This window comes from Hemitrygon akajei, chromosome 4 (assembly GCF_048418815.1).
Source record: "Hemitrygon akajei chromosome 4, sHemAka1.3, whole genome shotgun sequence".
Classification (NCBI taxonomy): Eukaryota; Metazoa; Chordata; class Chondrichthyes; order Myliobatiformes; family Dasyatidae; genus Hemitrygon; species Hemitrygon akajei.
Window position 1 is genome coordinate 68,373,572 of NC_133127.1, and position 16,576 is coordinate 68,390,147.

General features: G+C 40.5%; 2 protein-coding genes across 3 annotated transcripts in view; both read right to left on the reverse strand.

The window, feature by feature from the left end:
- LOC140726002 (ADP/ATP translocase 4-like) overlaps positions 1 to 10,641 on the reverse strand; it is a 48,901-nt gene extending 38,260 nt beyond the window's left edge. Inside the window, exons 1-2 of the mRNA XM_073041903.1 lie at positions 10,464 to 10,641; positions 9,086 to 9,401 (exon numbers count right to left, since the gene is read on the reverse strand). Coding sequence (XP_072898004.1) covers positions 9,086 to 9,401; positions 10,464 to 10,641 — 494 coding nt within the window. The remainder of the gene's footprint in view (positions 1 to 9,085; positions 9,402 to 10,463) is intronic.
- Positions 10,642 to 11,518: 877 nt separating this feature from the next.
- The window catches only part of intu (inturned planar cell polarity protein), a 91,169-nt gene continuing 86,111 nt past the window's right edge, over positions 11,519 to 16,576 (reverse strand). For both annotated transcript variants that reach the window (XM_073042812.1, XM_073042811.1), the window contains exons 14-16: positions 15,299 to 15,488; positions 14,322 to 14,485; positions 11,519 to 12,056 (exon numbers count right to left, since the gene is read on the reverse strand). In XM_073042812.1, the coding sequence (XP_072898913.1) occupies positions 11,945 to 12,056; positions 14,322 to 14,485; positions 15,299 to 15,488 (466 nt within the window). In that variant the 3' untranslated portion in view covers positions 11,519 to 11,944. The remainder of the gene's footprint in view (positions 12,057 to 14,321; positions 14,486 to 15,298; positions 15,489 to 16,576) is intronic.

The following is a 16,576-nucleotide window of genomic DNA, read 5'->3' on the forward strand; positions in this document are numbered from 1 at the left end:
TGCTTTGAGAGGAAACGATGGAATGTCACAGAGCTATACTGCACAAAGTCATCCAAGCCCCGCCAATCCCTAAATACCGATCCCCATTAATTCAACTCTAATCGGCATTTTCCTCAGTGGCTCCCATAGGGTGCAGATCAAAGTTCAAAGTAAATTTATTATCAAAGTACATATATGCCATCATATCCAACCTTGAGATTCATTTTCTTGCGGGCATTTACAGTAAATACAAGAAACGCCATAAATCAATGAAAGACCACACTCAAGAAGACAGACACTATGCAAAATACAACAAGCTGCAAATACTGAAAGAAAAAAATAAATAATAAATATCAAGATCATGAGACAAGAGTCCTTGAAAGTAAGTCCAAAGGTTGTGGGAAAAGTTCAGTGAAGGGGTCAGTAAATTTATCACCTCTGGTTCAAGAGCCTGATGGTTGAGAAATAATTACTGATCCTGGACCTGGTGGACTGGGGCCTGAGGTTCATGTACTTTCCTCCTGATGCAGCAGCAAGAAGAGAGCATGGCTGGAAGATGGGGGTCCTTGATGATGAATGTTGCTTTCCCCTAACAGCGCTCCTTATAGATGTACTCAATGGTGGGGAGAGTTTTATCCATGATGGACTGGGCATCATGAGAGCAGATGCAGTGGAAGTGGTGGAATTGAGAGAAGGGGATGGCGTTTTTACAAGTAACAGGGTGGGAGGAAGTATAGGCCAGGTAGCAGTGAGAGTATGTGGGTTTGTAATAGACATCAGTAGATAAGTTGTCTCCAGAGAAAGAGACAGAGAGGTTGAGAAAAGGGAGGGAGGTTTCAGAATCGAGATAGATTTCCTCTTCTCCTCGCCTACTACCCCACCAGCCTCCGCGCACAGCACCTGCTCGCAGGATGAGGCTTTTGATTCAGTGAATGCACCATGCAAATGGTGCATGGATCTCCAATCAAGTTGTAGTTGTCTCAGCTGATCAGGGCTCCACAATGCTGGCCCTGCCACTTTTACCAAATGCAAGTTCAATGTGGCTTGTTGGTTGTTGTATTTCACCGTTACACATATCCTTCCCACAGGAGTTATCTTTTCTCCGGTGAAAGTTCTTAGTTGGATATCCATAGGCTTCAGTTCAGTATCTATGAAATGCCATTCAAAGTCCTTTGGTGGAATGACTGAAACAGCCAAGCCAGTGTCCAATTCCATTCTAATTAATTTTCCATTCACTTATGGTGTAATCCCGCTTGGTGGCGCAATAATATCAGTGACGGACTCTGGAGCGAAGGTTCCTGAGTTCAAATCCAAGTTGGGTTGAGCATCGAGCTAGCAACTTAGCCTCATAAAAACAGGAATAGCTTGCTACAGAAACACCGTCAAAAGATGGTGCTCGGATAACTCCACTGCCGAGTTAAGGGCTATTCTTCTTCTTCTTCTTCTTCTTCTGGTGTAAACCATATTGCTTGTTTCCTCAACACACACAAAATGCTAGAGGAACTTAGCAGGCCAGGCAGCATCTATGGAAAAGAGTTCAGTCGGCGTTTTGGGCCGAGACCTTTCAGCAGCACTGGAGAAAAAAAGATGAGGAGTAGATTTTAAAGGTGGGGGGGTAGAAATACAAGTCGATAGGTGAAACTAGGAGGGGGAAGGGGGATGTAAAGAACTGGGAAGTTGATTGGTGAAAGAGATACAGGGCTGGAGAAGGGGGAGTCTGACAGGAGAGGGCAGAAGGCCATGGAAGAAAGAAGATTGGGAAGGAGCACCAGAGGGAAGCAATGGGCAGGCAAGAAGATAAGGTGAGAGAGGGAAAAGAGATTGGGGAATGGTGAAAGAGGGGACGGGTGCCATTACCAGAAGTTTGATAAATTGACGTTCATGCCGTTAGGTTGGAGGCTACCCAGGTGGAATATATGATGTTGCTCCTCCAATCTGACTGTGGCCTCATTGTGACAGTGGTTGGCCACTAGGAGATCCCACTTTTACCATCATGCATCTCAGTTCTTGAAGTTTAAACAGGAAGTTCTGGAAACATTCAGCAGATCACGCAATGTGGATGGATTAAAAAAGTGCATATACCTGAAGTTTCTTTTCTTTTTTAATATTGTCTTTGTTTCCTTAAGGTTATCACAGCCAGGGTGGTAATAGGGCTAATCTACTTAGACGGAATATAAGGTTTTGTTCCTCCAACCTGAATGTGGCCTCATCGCAACAATAGAAGAGGCCATAGACTGACATGTTGGAATGGGAAGTGGAATTAAAATGGTTAGCTACTGGGGGATCTGGCTTCTTCTGGCAGACGGAGCATTGGTGCTGGCAAAGCGTTCACCCAATCTGTCAGGTCACAGCTTACCTACTGATGTCTATTATAAATCCATGGACTCTCACAGCTACCTGCACAAAACCTCTTCCTATTAATTGTAAAAAGGCTATCCCCTTCTTTCAATTTCTCTGTCTCCTCTGCATCTACTCTCAGATTGAGGCTTTTCATTCCTAAATGAAGGAAATGTCCTCCTCCTTCAAAGAAAGGGGCTTCCCTTCCTCCACCATCAATGCTGCCCTCAACCACATCTCTTCCATTTCATGCACATCTGCTCTCACCCCATCCTTCTGCCACCCTACCAAGGATAGGGTTCTTCTTGTCCTCACCTACCACCCCACCAGCCTCCGCATCCAGTACATAATTCTCCACAACTTCCCCACCATCTCCAACGGGATCCTACCACCAAGCACATCTCTCCCCCTTCACCCCACTTTCTGCTTTCCACAGGGATCGCTCCCTACATGACTCCCTTGTCCATTCTTTCCCCCTCCCCACTGATCTCCCTCCTGGCACTTATCCTTGTAAGCGGAACAAGTGCTACACCTTCCCCTACACATCCCCCCTCATTACCATTCAGGGCCCCAAACAGTCCTTCTGGGTGAGGTGACATTTCACCTGTGAGTCTGTTGGTGTTTGGTGCTCCCAGTATATCTTGTATATCGGTAAGACCCGACATAGACTGGGAGACTGCTTCACCAAGTATCTACGCTTCGTCCACCAGAAAAGCAGGATCTCCCAGTAGTCACTCATTTTAATTCCACTTCCCATTCCTATTCTGATATGTCAATCCATGGGCTCCTCTACTATCACAATGAGGCCACACTCGGTTTGGAAGAATAACTTATATTCTGTCTGGGTAGTCTCGAATCTGATGGCGTGAACATCGATTTCTGAAACTTCTGGTAATGGTCCCCTCACCCTCTCCTTCACCAGTCCCATCCCCCTTTCCCTCTCTCACCTTTTCTTCTTGCCTGCTCATCGCCTCCCTTTGGTGCTCTTCCCCTCTTCTCTTTCTTCCATGACATTCTGTCCTCTTCTATCAGACTCCCCCTTCTCTAGCCCAGTATCTCTTTCACCAATCAACTTCTCAGATTACTTCATCTCTCCCCCTCCTGGTTTTTCCTATCACCTTATGTTTTTCTCTCCCCTCTCCCACCTTTTGAATCTTCTCCTCAGCTTTTTTTCCTCCAGTCCTGCCGAACGGTCTCAGCCCGAAACACCAACTGTACTCTTTTCCGTAGATACTGCCTGGTCTGCAGTGTTCCTCCAGCCTTTCATGTGTGTTGCTTGGATTTCCAGCATCTGCAGATTTTTCATTGTCTGTCTTCTGTTGAATAAATAGAAATTGGCTATTGAATAAAGGATGGGGATCCATTGTCCTCACTTCCAATTTAGCAATCTCCACATTTAATGGACTATCCTCCATAATTTATATCTCTGCCAATTTGATTTCATGAAAAAGTAGAACCATCTGTAGTTAACAAAAATGATGAAGAATAATGTCAAGTTGAAAAATAAGGCAAAAAGTTAGCAAGGACAAATGGTAGACTATGAAGCTGGGATTGTTTTTCGGGAATTGACAGCAAATGCTAGAAAATTCCTAACAGAAAACAGATTTTGAGGGGAAATGTGCACGTATTATCAAAAACTGTAATAGTTTTCTATGGATATATGATAAGAAAGAGGGTGGCATGGTAAATGTGGGATCTCGAGAGAATAAGGTTATATAAATAATAACATTAAAATGCAATAGCAAATACTCAATTTTTTTTGTGTCGGTCTTTACTGTAGAGGACACTGTAAGTATCTGGAATACAACAGGTGGGTTGTGGAGGCTGGATCTTTAGAAGCAGGCAGAACTGTTTGATCATGTTGAATGATGGAGCAGCCTTGAGGGGCTGGGTGACCTTATCATGCTCCTATTTTTTTGGTTTCTTGTGTGCTCTTTCAGCCTTTCAAATGTTCTTTCTGTGACTCCATGATTTTCTCTTCCGTCTCACCAGTTACTTCCTTTCTTATGCATTTTCCATGCAGTCATGGGAAATGAAAGAGCTGTCCTTTTACCTGTGATTGGTGCTCCTCATATGATCTACTCACACTGGAGAAACTAATCATAGATTGAATGAAATCTTGGCAAAACAAGCCTGTTCAATCTGTAAGGTGATCTTGTCACTTTAATCTGCTATCTGACTTTGGCCCCTATGCCTTTGGTATCTTATCCCGTTCCTTGGACATGTTTCATCTTCTGATTTGTCACATTGCATTCCTCCAGAATATATAGTGAGTTTAACAATTTCAGATATTCAGCCTTTCCCATTTATATCCAAACTGGCCAATTCTGCTGAAAGATCATTATTCTGAAGTGTGTCCTCCATGTATGCTTAATGTCTGCTGTGTATTTCCAGCATTCAGGCGTTGTTTCTGATTTCCAATATTTCTGGTGTTTTGCTTCTATTGGATTTTGTATTTCTCAGCTCCAGCATTTTTTAAACTTTGTTTCTCTCTTATTTTCATTCATAACCTCTTTTACATTTTGTCAAAACATTATCTATGATTTAAAAAAAAACACTTTCACCAATCTCTCAGCTAACATCAACACTTGTATTATTGGGACCTGTTGGTCTCCTCCTTAAGACAAATGTTCCCCGAGTTTATTCTAGCCTTTCTGTAAAACTGTGCTTGACTTCTAACATCTCAGTTCTGATGAAAAGTGCTCCAATGTCCTCCCACGTTCCCAAGATGTAGCGTAAGGATTAAGGTTAATGAGTTGTAGGCATGCTATGTTGGTGCCAAAACTGTGGCATCACTTATGAGCTGTTCAACACAACCCTCACTGATTTAATGCAAACAAGGCATTGCACTGTAAGTTTTAATGTACAGTACATGTGACAAATAAAGATAATCTTCAAAAAAACTTTAATTTTTGAAATTGCATATTGTTTTCTTTATTAATGTAATGGTTAAATGTATCACTGTATTTTGACATATTGTTCAGGTCAGGGGCCTCAATTTTCAATTTGCCCAGAGTCCCAATAAATCATACTGCATTTCTGTTGCAACATTGTTTATTTTGATATTTTTCCAGAAGCTGTTTGCCTCTATGGATGAAAACTACAATAAGAATTCTGTCTGGGCGCCAAGCCTTCCTTTTATTTAATGGTTCTCATTGGTCACAAGTAGAGAGAATTGCATCATACTATAGAGTCTTTAAAAGATGCCCAGAAATTCCACTGTATTAATGTTGCAACCTGTTTACAAAAGCTAATCATTATTTCTTAACAAAATTATTGCAGATACATTAATGGAAATAAGAATGTACAACCCTCACAGAACACTCAAGAATTAGATTGATTGTAGAATTGCATATGAGGCTGGGGTATGCAGCTACACTGTGAGACAGAGTAAAAAACAGAAAAATGCACATAAACAGTCAAAACCAAAAAAAAATTGTAGATGGTCAGTGGAAGGTAGTTCCCACGTGAGACAATATACAGAAATGCAAAAATTGGGAATACATTAGTGAGGTGTTGTTTGCATTGTGGACAATTGGTTGTTGCAACACTTAGTTCTCAATTTATTGAATACACATTCCATGCTCATTTTTAGTTATGCCTGGTGTTATCTTTCCATATTATACCAGAGCTGATCCTCCAGTTTGATAGTAATGAGTGAGTAGAGTCTATGTCAAGACCACATGGAAATAGATATGGTAGTTTCTACTGCTTGGACAGTTTTGGTTCAGAACTTCAGATCAGTTCTGAGTCTCTCCCATTTAGCATAGCAGCAACACCACACAACATAATGGATGCTCTTGGTGTGAAAACGACCCTTTGCTTTCATGGGCACTCTACAGTCATTAGTCCTACCAACATTATTGCATGAAAATGCATGTACAATGGCTAGATGAGTGAGAAAAAAGTCAAAGTAGATTTAAACCCAGTATTGGTTAATCCACTACTTGCTATAGCCATGTCTGATCTGTGTTAAGTGTTTCTAAGCCAAATAGTTATGGACTTAATTGTCCCCACCCCAGTTATATTCTATATTCTTGCTACTTTGTGTTTTTCCTAAGTATTGTTCAACATGGAGGAGCATCAATTTGTCAGCTAAGGTAAGGTAGTAGATTGAAGTCAGGAAATTAGTAAAGTATCCTTGTTGCTAATTTTCTATTCTTACAATGAGAGGTACTGTGACCAAAGACAGGTAAGAGTTCAGTAATGAAAGCTATATAATAGTACAATGCAAAAGATGATAGGGAAATGCAGTAAGATAGTATCAGCAAAGCAGCAAAATGACCCCAGCATGATGCTGAGATACATCCTAGAATGAAGACATCATCACTAATGTAATCTGGGGTCATCGGGTGTTTTGAGTCTTTCAACATCAGACACTCTTGTCCAGGTGACCCAGCCCAGGTTGATCAGGCCTCGACTTGTGTCCCAGCAGCACTGGTCAATGGGCCACAACTCTTGATCCACAGCCACCTGGAGGCTCACTCAACAGATCGGTGACAGTCCTGTTGGCCCTTCTCCATGTAGCTAATGTCAAGGAGCTATGAACTTGGATCCCAAGATCTCTCTGCTCAGCAACGTTGTTAAGGACCTTGCCCTTAACAGTGTACCGACTTCTTGCATTTGCCTTATCAAGATGTAACACCTCACACTTACCTGGGTTAAACTCCATCTGCCTTTCTCTACCCATATCTGCAACTGATCTATATTGTACTGTAAACTTTGCCAGTCTTCTACACAATCCACGACTCCACCATCTTGGTATCATCCACAAACTTATTAACCCAGCCAGCTACATTTTCATCCAGGTTCATTTATATACATCTCAAAACAGCAGAGGTCCCAGCACTAATCCCTGCAGAAACCCTTGCTCTTCTTTGCACAAGCCAGTTCTGAATCCAAATAGCCAATTTGCCATGGAACCCATTATTCTTAATCTTCTGGATTAGTCTCCCATGAGGGACTTTGTCAAATGCCTTATAAAAGCCATGTAGAGAATATCCACTGCCCTACCCTCATCAATCTTTCTTGCCACCTTGTCAAAAAAACTCAATCAAGTTGATAAGATGCAACGTGTCCCGCACAAAGCCATGCTGTCTGTCCCTAATCAGGCCATGTATTTCCAAATGCTCATATATCCTATCTTTAAGAACTTTCTCCAGAAATTTCTCTACACCTGATGTGAGACTCGCCGGTCTACAGTTCCCAGGATTTTCCCTTGTTCCCTTCTTAAATAGATGTACAACATTAGCCACTCGCCAGTCCTGTGGCTAGAGAGGACACAATGACATTGGTCAAAGGCCCAGCAATCTTGTCCCTTGCCTCCTTCAATAACCTGGGGTAAATCCCATCATGCCCTGTGGATTTATCCACTTTAATACTCATTAGGAGGCCCAGCACTTCCTTCCCCTTGACCTTTAAATGCCCTTATGTATTTTTACACTCAGCACTGATCTCCTGGTCCTCTATATCCTTTACCTTGGGAAGTACTGAAGCAAAGTACTCATTAAGTCCTTTAGTCACATTCTCTTTATTTCCCTCCCCCTACTTATCCTTGAATGGTCCCACCCTCTCCATAATTATCCTCTTGCTCTTGATATATGTATAAAATGCCCTGGGATTCACCTTAATCTCACGTGCCAAGGAGTTTTCAAGGCCCCTCCTGGCTTTCCTAATTCCCTTCCTTAGTTCTTTTCTGTTTTCTTTATACACCTCATGTGCTTCGTTTGATCCTAAGTTCTGAGGCTTTTCATACTTTTCTTTTTTCTTCTTGACTAAATCCATCACCTCTCTGGACATCTAATGTTCTCTTATCTTTCTGTCCTTCTTTCTAACAGGAACACACCCTTCCTGTACTCTGTGCAATTGATCCCTAAACACCCTCCACATGTCTGACGTGGACTTGCCTAGAGAAAAGGTGTTACCAATTAATTCTTTTTCACTCCTGCCTAATACCCTCATAATTTGTCCTACTCCAATTTAAAACTCTTCCGCAAGGACCATACCTATCCTAATCTAGAGCTATCCTGAAAGTTATGGAATTGTGGTTACTGTTCCGTAACTGTTCACCCACTGAAAGGTCAGTCACCTGGCCAGGCTCATTACCCAATACCAGATCCAGTACCGTCCCTTCTTTCATTGGACTGTGCACTTATTGATTTAAGAAACCTTCCTGGATACACTTTACTAATTCTGCTCCATCTAAACTTCTTTCACTAAGAAGGTCCCAGTTTATACTAGATAAGCCGAAATCCTCCATGGCAACAACCGTACTATTTTTACACATTTCCTTAATCTGATTACATATCTGATCCTCAATGTCCTGGTGGCTATTGGGGGGGGGGGGGTCTAATACAATCCCATCAGTGTGATTGCATCCTTCCTGTTCCTGAGTCTTACCCAATGGAGTCAGTGTCTGGCCCCTCCATTATGTCTCCCCTGAGTGCAGCTGTGGTACTGTCCCTGATTAGAAGTGCAATTCCTCCCACCTTCTTTTACCTCCTCCTCCTCTACCTTTCTAAAACTTGGAAAACCTGGTACATTAATCACCCATTCCTGCCCCTCTCTCAATCAAGCTTCAGTAATACCTACAACATTGTAGTTCCATGTTCTGATCCATGCTGTAACTTCATCATCCTTACCCATAATATTCCTAGCATTAAAATACATACACTTCAAACTATCCAACCCATCATATCTGTTATTTCAATTTTGCATTTCAATACTTTCCCTGACATCTACCTTCCAGTCCTATCCTTCCCTTACTGACCCGGTGCTCTGGTTCCCAGCTCCCCGCAAATCTAATTTAAGCTCCCCAGCCAGGATACTGGTTCCCTTCCAGTTCAAGTGCAATCTGTCCTTGAGGATGCCATGCTGGTAGATCCAGGCCTTGAACTTGCCAGGTAGGCCTGACTTGTCCACACTGATAAGCCAGATTTCTAATTCCTTGGCGGTCTTCCAGATGGCAGCCACATCTCTTAGGCTGCAGTCAAAGACCTTCCCCAGGCTCTTGATTGGTTTCTCAGAGATGGGTGGGATACCAATATCATCCAAGGAGAAATGGAACTCGTCCTGTGTCTGCCTTTCTTTAACAACAGAGACTTGGATTTCTCTGGCTTAAAGCTCATCCTTGCCCACGCGACGAGTCTCTCTAGACCCTGGAGGATTTATTTATTGCCTGACACTGAAGTAGTTGTCACCATGAGGTCATCTATGAAGGCTCTGATTGGGGGACTGCCGCACGCTTGTCTTAGTCAGAGGGCCTCTACACTCCACTTCGGCTGCCTTAACCAACATTCTCATAGTCAGGGAGAAGAGAAACACTGAGATTGTAATTGGGTTATAATACCCTTCTTGAGCCGGTGCCAGCATTATGTGGTCATTCCTGGGGAGACTTGCAATCTGAAGTTCTTGTAGCAATCCAGGATGAGGTCCTCTAACTTTCTCAGAACATAATGTTGGTTCAGCGCAATCTCCACCAGCTTATGTGGTAATGGCCCGTATGTATTGGTAAGGTCTAACCATAGTACAACTGTCTCCCTTTCCTTCATGTGCTTCCTTCAGTTCTGATGAGTCAGGTAACAGGAAATGATACTGAAAAATATCTTCTCTTCCTCAATGAGCAGCGAGATGGATCTCAACTGCTCAATCTTCTTGGAATTCCCCACTTTGGGGATCCAGATGGCTTCTACACACCTTTACATATCTGCAACCTTTCCCTTATGCCAGATAACACTAAGGTCTTTCCAAAGAAACTGGAGGAGCTTAGGGCAGCACTTGTACACCTTGCAGTGCATGTTGCTGGGATCAGACGCAGAACTAGCTCTGGCTGCTTTGACTATTTCCTGGATCTCCTTCTAGCAGAGCTGCTTGCTATTGAACTCAACCACAGGAGGAGGAGGATTTACGAGGGCGCTCTGTTGCCCTAGCTCCAGCTCCCTCTCTAAGTTGCTGAGGGAATTCTGAAGGTGTAGATACATCTGTTTGGAGCTTCCGAGGTGGCCACTATGGCTTCTGTCCTAGCAGCTGCCTAGTGAATCCATAGGGATTTGCAATAAAGGCAGCTCATTTCATGGCTCATTCTTTCCCCTTTCTTCCACGTGATTCTGGCCTGTGCAATTTTGTAAGATTACTTCTGAGGATGTTACCAAGCTCGGCAAGTTGTGGTTTTTGTTCTTCACTTGCTTCCCCCTCCACCCCCCCTCCCCCAGAACGTTTAGTCAGGGATTGGAATTCTTGATGCAGCTGGTAAATTTTAAATATAGGGACTTTGCTGGCTTTCTTCTCCACTAGGCTGAAGCTCTCAGTAGCACAACTATGAGTCATCATGGAGGTTCGGGGCACTGTGGGGTGACCCCAGGCTAGGCAACTACACTTTGCAGGAAAATAATAGCAATACTGATCATGGTCTAAATTTACTGAAATTGGTGCCAGTTTGGTATTACTACAAATTGAACAATCAAAAAGAGGCTCTGCTACTCTTTAAGCTTGAATAACACTGGAAAAATGCAAAAAATTCAAGAGTTCACAGTTTTCAAAGGATGTCAGTTTGTAAACTAAAGTGGTGAAGATGTTATTTTTCAAATTCCACAACATGGCATATTACCAGCAAATGGTTTCAGATGCTTCAAGAAACAGAAGTCACAAATTAAATTAAACAAAAATATGTGTTAAATACCTGGTAAGATAGAATTTGAAGACAAGGTGTTTGTATTCTTTCTTAAATTCTGCTCAATGCAATGTGCAGCTCAAAACAGTTTTACATGTAGAAAATACACCTGAAAACAGGGAAAAATATCCCCCGCCCCTGCCTCCAAATAATAGTAGGATATTATTCTGGATTCTCTGTCTGTGGTTTTGTTACTGCATTTAACAAGCTCCTCAAGTTTAAAAATTCTTTCCTATAAGGTAGTTCCCCAGTATTAGGCAAGGATGCTCTTCATGGTGCATTACATTCCTCAAAAACATTCATTGGAAAAGTCTTACAAATCTTGTTTCTCTTCTATACAGCCAAGCTTCGGAAGCTTATTGAAATGGTTTATTACTAGTTTTTGTATGATCACTTGAGAAATTGAATACAACATTGACTGACATGTTAACGTTTTAGCTGCTCCATTTATTACCTTTCCTAAAGCAGTCAACCTACAATTCAGGTGTGTTATTTTATGAAAAGAAAACATGTGTAAATATCTCCAAAGACATATTTCAAGTAATAGTTCATTTTTAATCTATGGTCAGTTCATACAAAATTCAATAAGAAATGAAAACATTACAAATCTAAATTCTTTCAATTAGACTGCAATTACATTTAATTTATATCCAGCTATAGAATTGTTTCATTGTTTGAATTGGTCCAATTATTTTTACTGTTGTTTTAATAAACCAAGAATATTGTATGTTTTTATATTACTGGGTTTAGGTCAATCGATGGTACTCTGCTGTTCTATATGTATTTTAAAATACTTGATTATTTAACAGTACATCAACAATATTCAACAACATTTTGAATGCAGAATCAAATTAATGGAATATTACAAAGAGAATTGTGGAGCTAGTTTTAAATACAGTATATTTTGGAATGTGGTAATGTTATGCTCACAGAAAATGTTCTTATAAATTAACATCTACATTATGTAATCAATCCAAATGACAGTCTGAAAGCAAGCTCTACGGCAACCTCCGACACAGAATCATGGAAGCACACATAAAACTCTTGAGGATGCAGATCTAGAAGAAGTCTTCTGCAAAGTAAGAAGAGAAACAGATTGCTAGGATTGTGATACATGACATGGAAAACCTACATTTCAGTCCTGTGCATTAAAGCTTCTGTACTTTAACATGTCCTTGGTTTTCCAAGCCACAAAAGAGGAGAACTGTTTTTTAGGTTCCTAGAGCTACATTGGTGCAAGGAGATTGGCTACAGTTATACTCTGCCTCAAGACATACATATAGTTCGAACAGTTGAACCAACTGACAGTAGCTAAGGCCTATTGGTGTCTGATACGCTCATATCCATTCAGTGCAAAATCATGGAACAGAAATTTCTCCCCCAGTGTCCTAAAAAAAAATTGCTGTTTACAGCTTTTCCCAAGTGAAAAATTACAAGTTCATAATGATATAAATTGCATCATAGTTTAACTATATAACATTGTTGTTACTTTGGGCAAAAAGGTTAAGCATCAATACAAAGTTGGTAATTATAGGAGCAAATTTAATTCAGTGTACACTCAGTGGCCACTTCTTTTGGTATTCCCATACACTTGCTCATTAATGCAAATATCTAATCAGCCAATCATGTAGCAGCAACTCAATGCATAAAAGCATGCAAACATGGTCAAGAGGTTCAGCTGTTGTTCAGCCCAAACATCAGAATGGGGAAGAAGCGTAATCTAAGTGATTTTGACTGTGGAATGATTGTTGGTGCCAGACGGGGTGGCTTGAGTATCTCATAACTGCTGATCTCATGGGTTTTCAGTCTCTAGAGTTTGTAGAGAATGGTGCGTAAAACAAAACAAAAATAAAACATCCAGAGAGTGACAGTTCTGTGGGCAAAAACACCTTGTTAATGACAAGGGTCAGAGGAGAGTGGCCAGACTGTTTCAAGCTGACATGAAGGTGACAGTAACTCAAATAACCACACATTACAACAGTAATCTCTGAACAGAGAACATGCTGAACCTTGAAGTGGATGCACTACAGTAGCTGAAGATCATAGTGGGTTCCACTCTTACACCTGATAAACTGGCCGGCTAGTGGCACAATGGCATCAGCGCTGGTCTCGGAGTGAAGGCTCCCGAGTTCAAATCCAAGTCGGGCCACCTCCCAAGCATGTTTTCCATTCGTGCCGGGTTGAGCATCAAGCTAGCCAGTTGGCCTCATTAAAAAAAAAGGGTCGAGTCAGGAATGTTATATCGTGACCCGGTTAATCCGAAAGGAGACCAATCCTGACACCACGCACCAGACAAAAATGGCTGACTGACCGGTGCATCACGCTGAAAAAAAAGTGGTACTGAATGTGGATAAGATATAGTTCTAATTAATCCTGTTCCACTGCCTCAGGCCTTACCCTGGTGGTAGTCCAGTAGGTGTACCTGCCTCTGATGTTTGCTAGTAGCTACCTATTTGTCAGCTTACCTTCAACTAAGAAATTAGTATGCATTTGGTAATCTCTTATTACTGCTCTTATTGTGTAAAAATAATTACAGTAAATTAATCTGATTTTATGGCTGAATGAAATAATTCATATGTTAAAGGAAATAGTATTCATTCAGCAATAACAGCAGGCACACATGACTAGGGCTGGGGCCCATCATGATTCTCAAAATAAAATCAGCATATAATGTAAAAACTCAGCAGGTTAGACAGCACCTGTGAAGCAAACACTTAATATTTCAGGTCAAAGACACTCTTTAGAACTGAGAAAGTTAGTTAAGGTAGCAGAGAATGTATGTGAGAGCAAAGGAAATGCATGTAAGAGGGTTATTAAACAGGCAGATAAGTCTATGTAAGGCTTTAAAAGGATATTGAAACATTAGTGAAGGTGCGTAAATTGCAACAAGTGTGGGGAATGCACTTATTAGTAAGAATGAATAAATTAAAGCTCTCTTTTCTGCAGTAAAGAATACTTAAGAGTTATCAACAGCTTGGGCAGGGGAGATGTAGACTATTTTCATAGGACAGGCGGAGGTGAGCAACACAAATCCACTGTGGAATCTACCCTGGATTGCCAAAACAAAAAGATAAAAGAGCATAAAACAATAGTCTGAGAAACTGAAATATGGGGGGTGCAGTGTATAAACACCCAGCACAAATTGGGTGAGTTAAAAAGAACATGTTCTGTGCATGTTCTATGTAATGTAAAAGATGGCTCAGGAAATTAGTTATTGTGGATGCTAATAATGATTATTAGGGAAATAATAATGTAAACCTAATTATTGACTAAGAAAAATAATGCAATGAAAAAATATTAAGTTCAAACTTAACAGCTTTTAATCATATCGACTTACCCAACAACCCAGTAAGACATGCTGGGTGGTGGCTTCTTCTGTTCAGTCCAATTTTCAGGAGTACATTGGAATAAGATGCCATGTTCCTTTACTGGACCAAGTCCTGAGCTATTTTTCCTTACACTTACTGGAGTTGAATTGTGGATAATATCTGGATATTTTTCCTATAAATACATTTTGAAATTAAATCCTCATTATCTATAGATTATAAAAGGCAAATTAACATTTCAGGTAGATAAAACAAAAATGATGATAAAATAGAGAATATTTGCCAAGGTAGTGTAAACTGAATGCAATTTGCATTAAATAGTTAATAACACCTTGGCAAATATCCTCTATTTTATCACTAACTAATTTTTAAGTATCCTCCCAGAAGATATCAGTATGTATAAACTAAAACATCATTATATCCTTTTGAGAAGTTCATCATCACTGCTTCATTCTTAGAATCGAGCCCTATAGATAAATTCATAGTTCTAGTATCTGATGAGACAAAAATGCACACAATTAAAACATTAGTGCTTGCCATCACTCAGACACTAGGCTAACTATATGGTATTCGTAGTCAGATATTTGACAGGCCAAATAATAGATAATTCCCTTTTCTCTTTATTTTAACAGTACCATACACTGAATAAAGACAATGAAAACCACAGTTGATAGTATCAATTGATGAGATGGAGTTAGTCTCATTGAAAAAAGACTGCCACTTGTTTAATCATAGTAGCATTGTGCCCCAAACCAACATCCGATACAGGCTTAACTGATTTCTTCCACTTTGGACCAATGTAGATCAGAAGGAAATCATCTGTACTCAAACTAAAACAGATGAACGAACAACGTAGTAACTCACTTCATTGCTTTACCCAATTCCTCAACTTTTATGTGAATTTACCCTGGCCCATTCAGTACAAATTCTACAGATATCAATACATCACATTTTAAAATAATGACTATGTATTTTTAAATAACCTCACCCATTTGTCCAAAGTCTGTTGGAAAACCGATCGAATTGATAAGCAACAACGATGGAAGTTTTTGATTAGCTGTGAGTGAATAGAACCATTAAGTTGTGCAACTTCAGTATGTGTGGGCGTAATGAATATTCCCTGCATTGCTTCTAAGGAAATATAGTGAAAAAGAGTGTTTTCTGAGCCTGATGTCAATCTGAAAAACAAGATATAACAGGCTTTCAACAATGTTTGGTGTCAATTTTCTTTCATTTGAGAAAATACTTAATCTATAAATTGATATAATCTATATGACTTTGAGGCCAAACATTCAGCACAACCCAAGTCTTTCAGCATGCCTTCATCTAGTCAATAATTAGCTCTTTGACTTTGTGATACTGAATGAGAGGTTATTGTTGTGGCATCATTCAGCCAGATTTTCAAACTCCCTCCTGTATGCTGATTTGTCACCACCTTTGATTCGACCAACAACAGTGGTGTCAGAAAACTTAAATATGGCATTGGAGTTATGCTTAGCCTCACAGTTTTTTAAGTATAAAGCAGGGGACTAAGCACACAGCCTTGTGGCACACCTGTGCTGATGGAGATTGTTATTGCCAATCTGACCTAACTGGGGTCTTTAAGTGAAGAAATCGAAGATGCAATTGCACAAGGAGGTACTGAGGCCTAAGTCTTGGAACTTACTGATTAGTTTTGAGGATTGAATGCAGAGCTGCAGTCAATGAAGAGCATCCTGATGTATGCATCTTCATTGTCTAGATGTTCCAAGGTTGAGTGAAATGCCAATGAAATGGCATCTGCTGTACACCTGTTGTGGTGATAGGCAAATTGGAGCAGATCCATGTAGCTCTTCAGACAGGAATTAATATGTTTCATCACCAACCTCTCAAAGCACTTCTTCACAATGGATGTAAGTGCTACCGGGTGATAATTGTTGAATCAGGTTAATACGTTCTTCTTGGGCTTATAATTGAAATATATTTACTATCTTCTTATAATTGAAGCCTGCATGAAGCAGGTGTGTATCCCAGACTGCTGAGGTGAGAGGTTAAAGAAATCAGTGAACGCTCCAGCCATATGATCAGCACAGGTAAGAGATCAACATTGAAAGAGATACTGGGGCAATTTTACAGATTCACTTCCTTAATTTCTACAACTGATCATTTTAAATTTCCATGTTCTATGTTCATCTGTTTTTTGCTTTTCTGCTTTTACTTCAGCACTGTTTCTGTTGTCTACACATTCCTTAACTTTAATCAATCTACCAGTGTTGACCTGATGTTG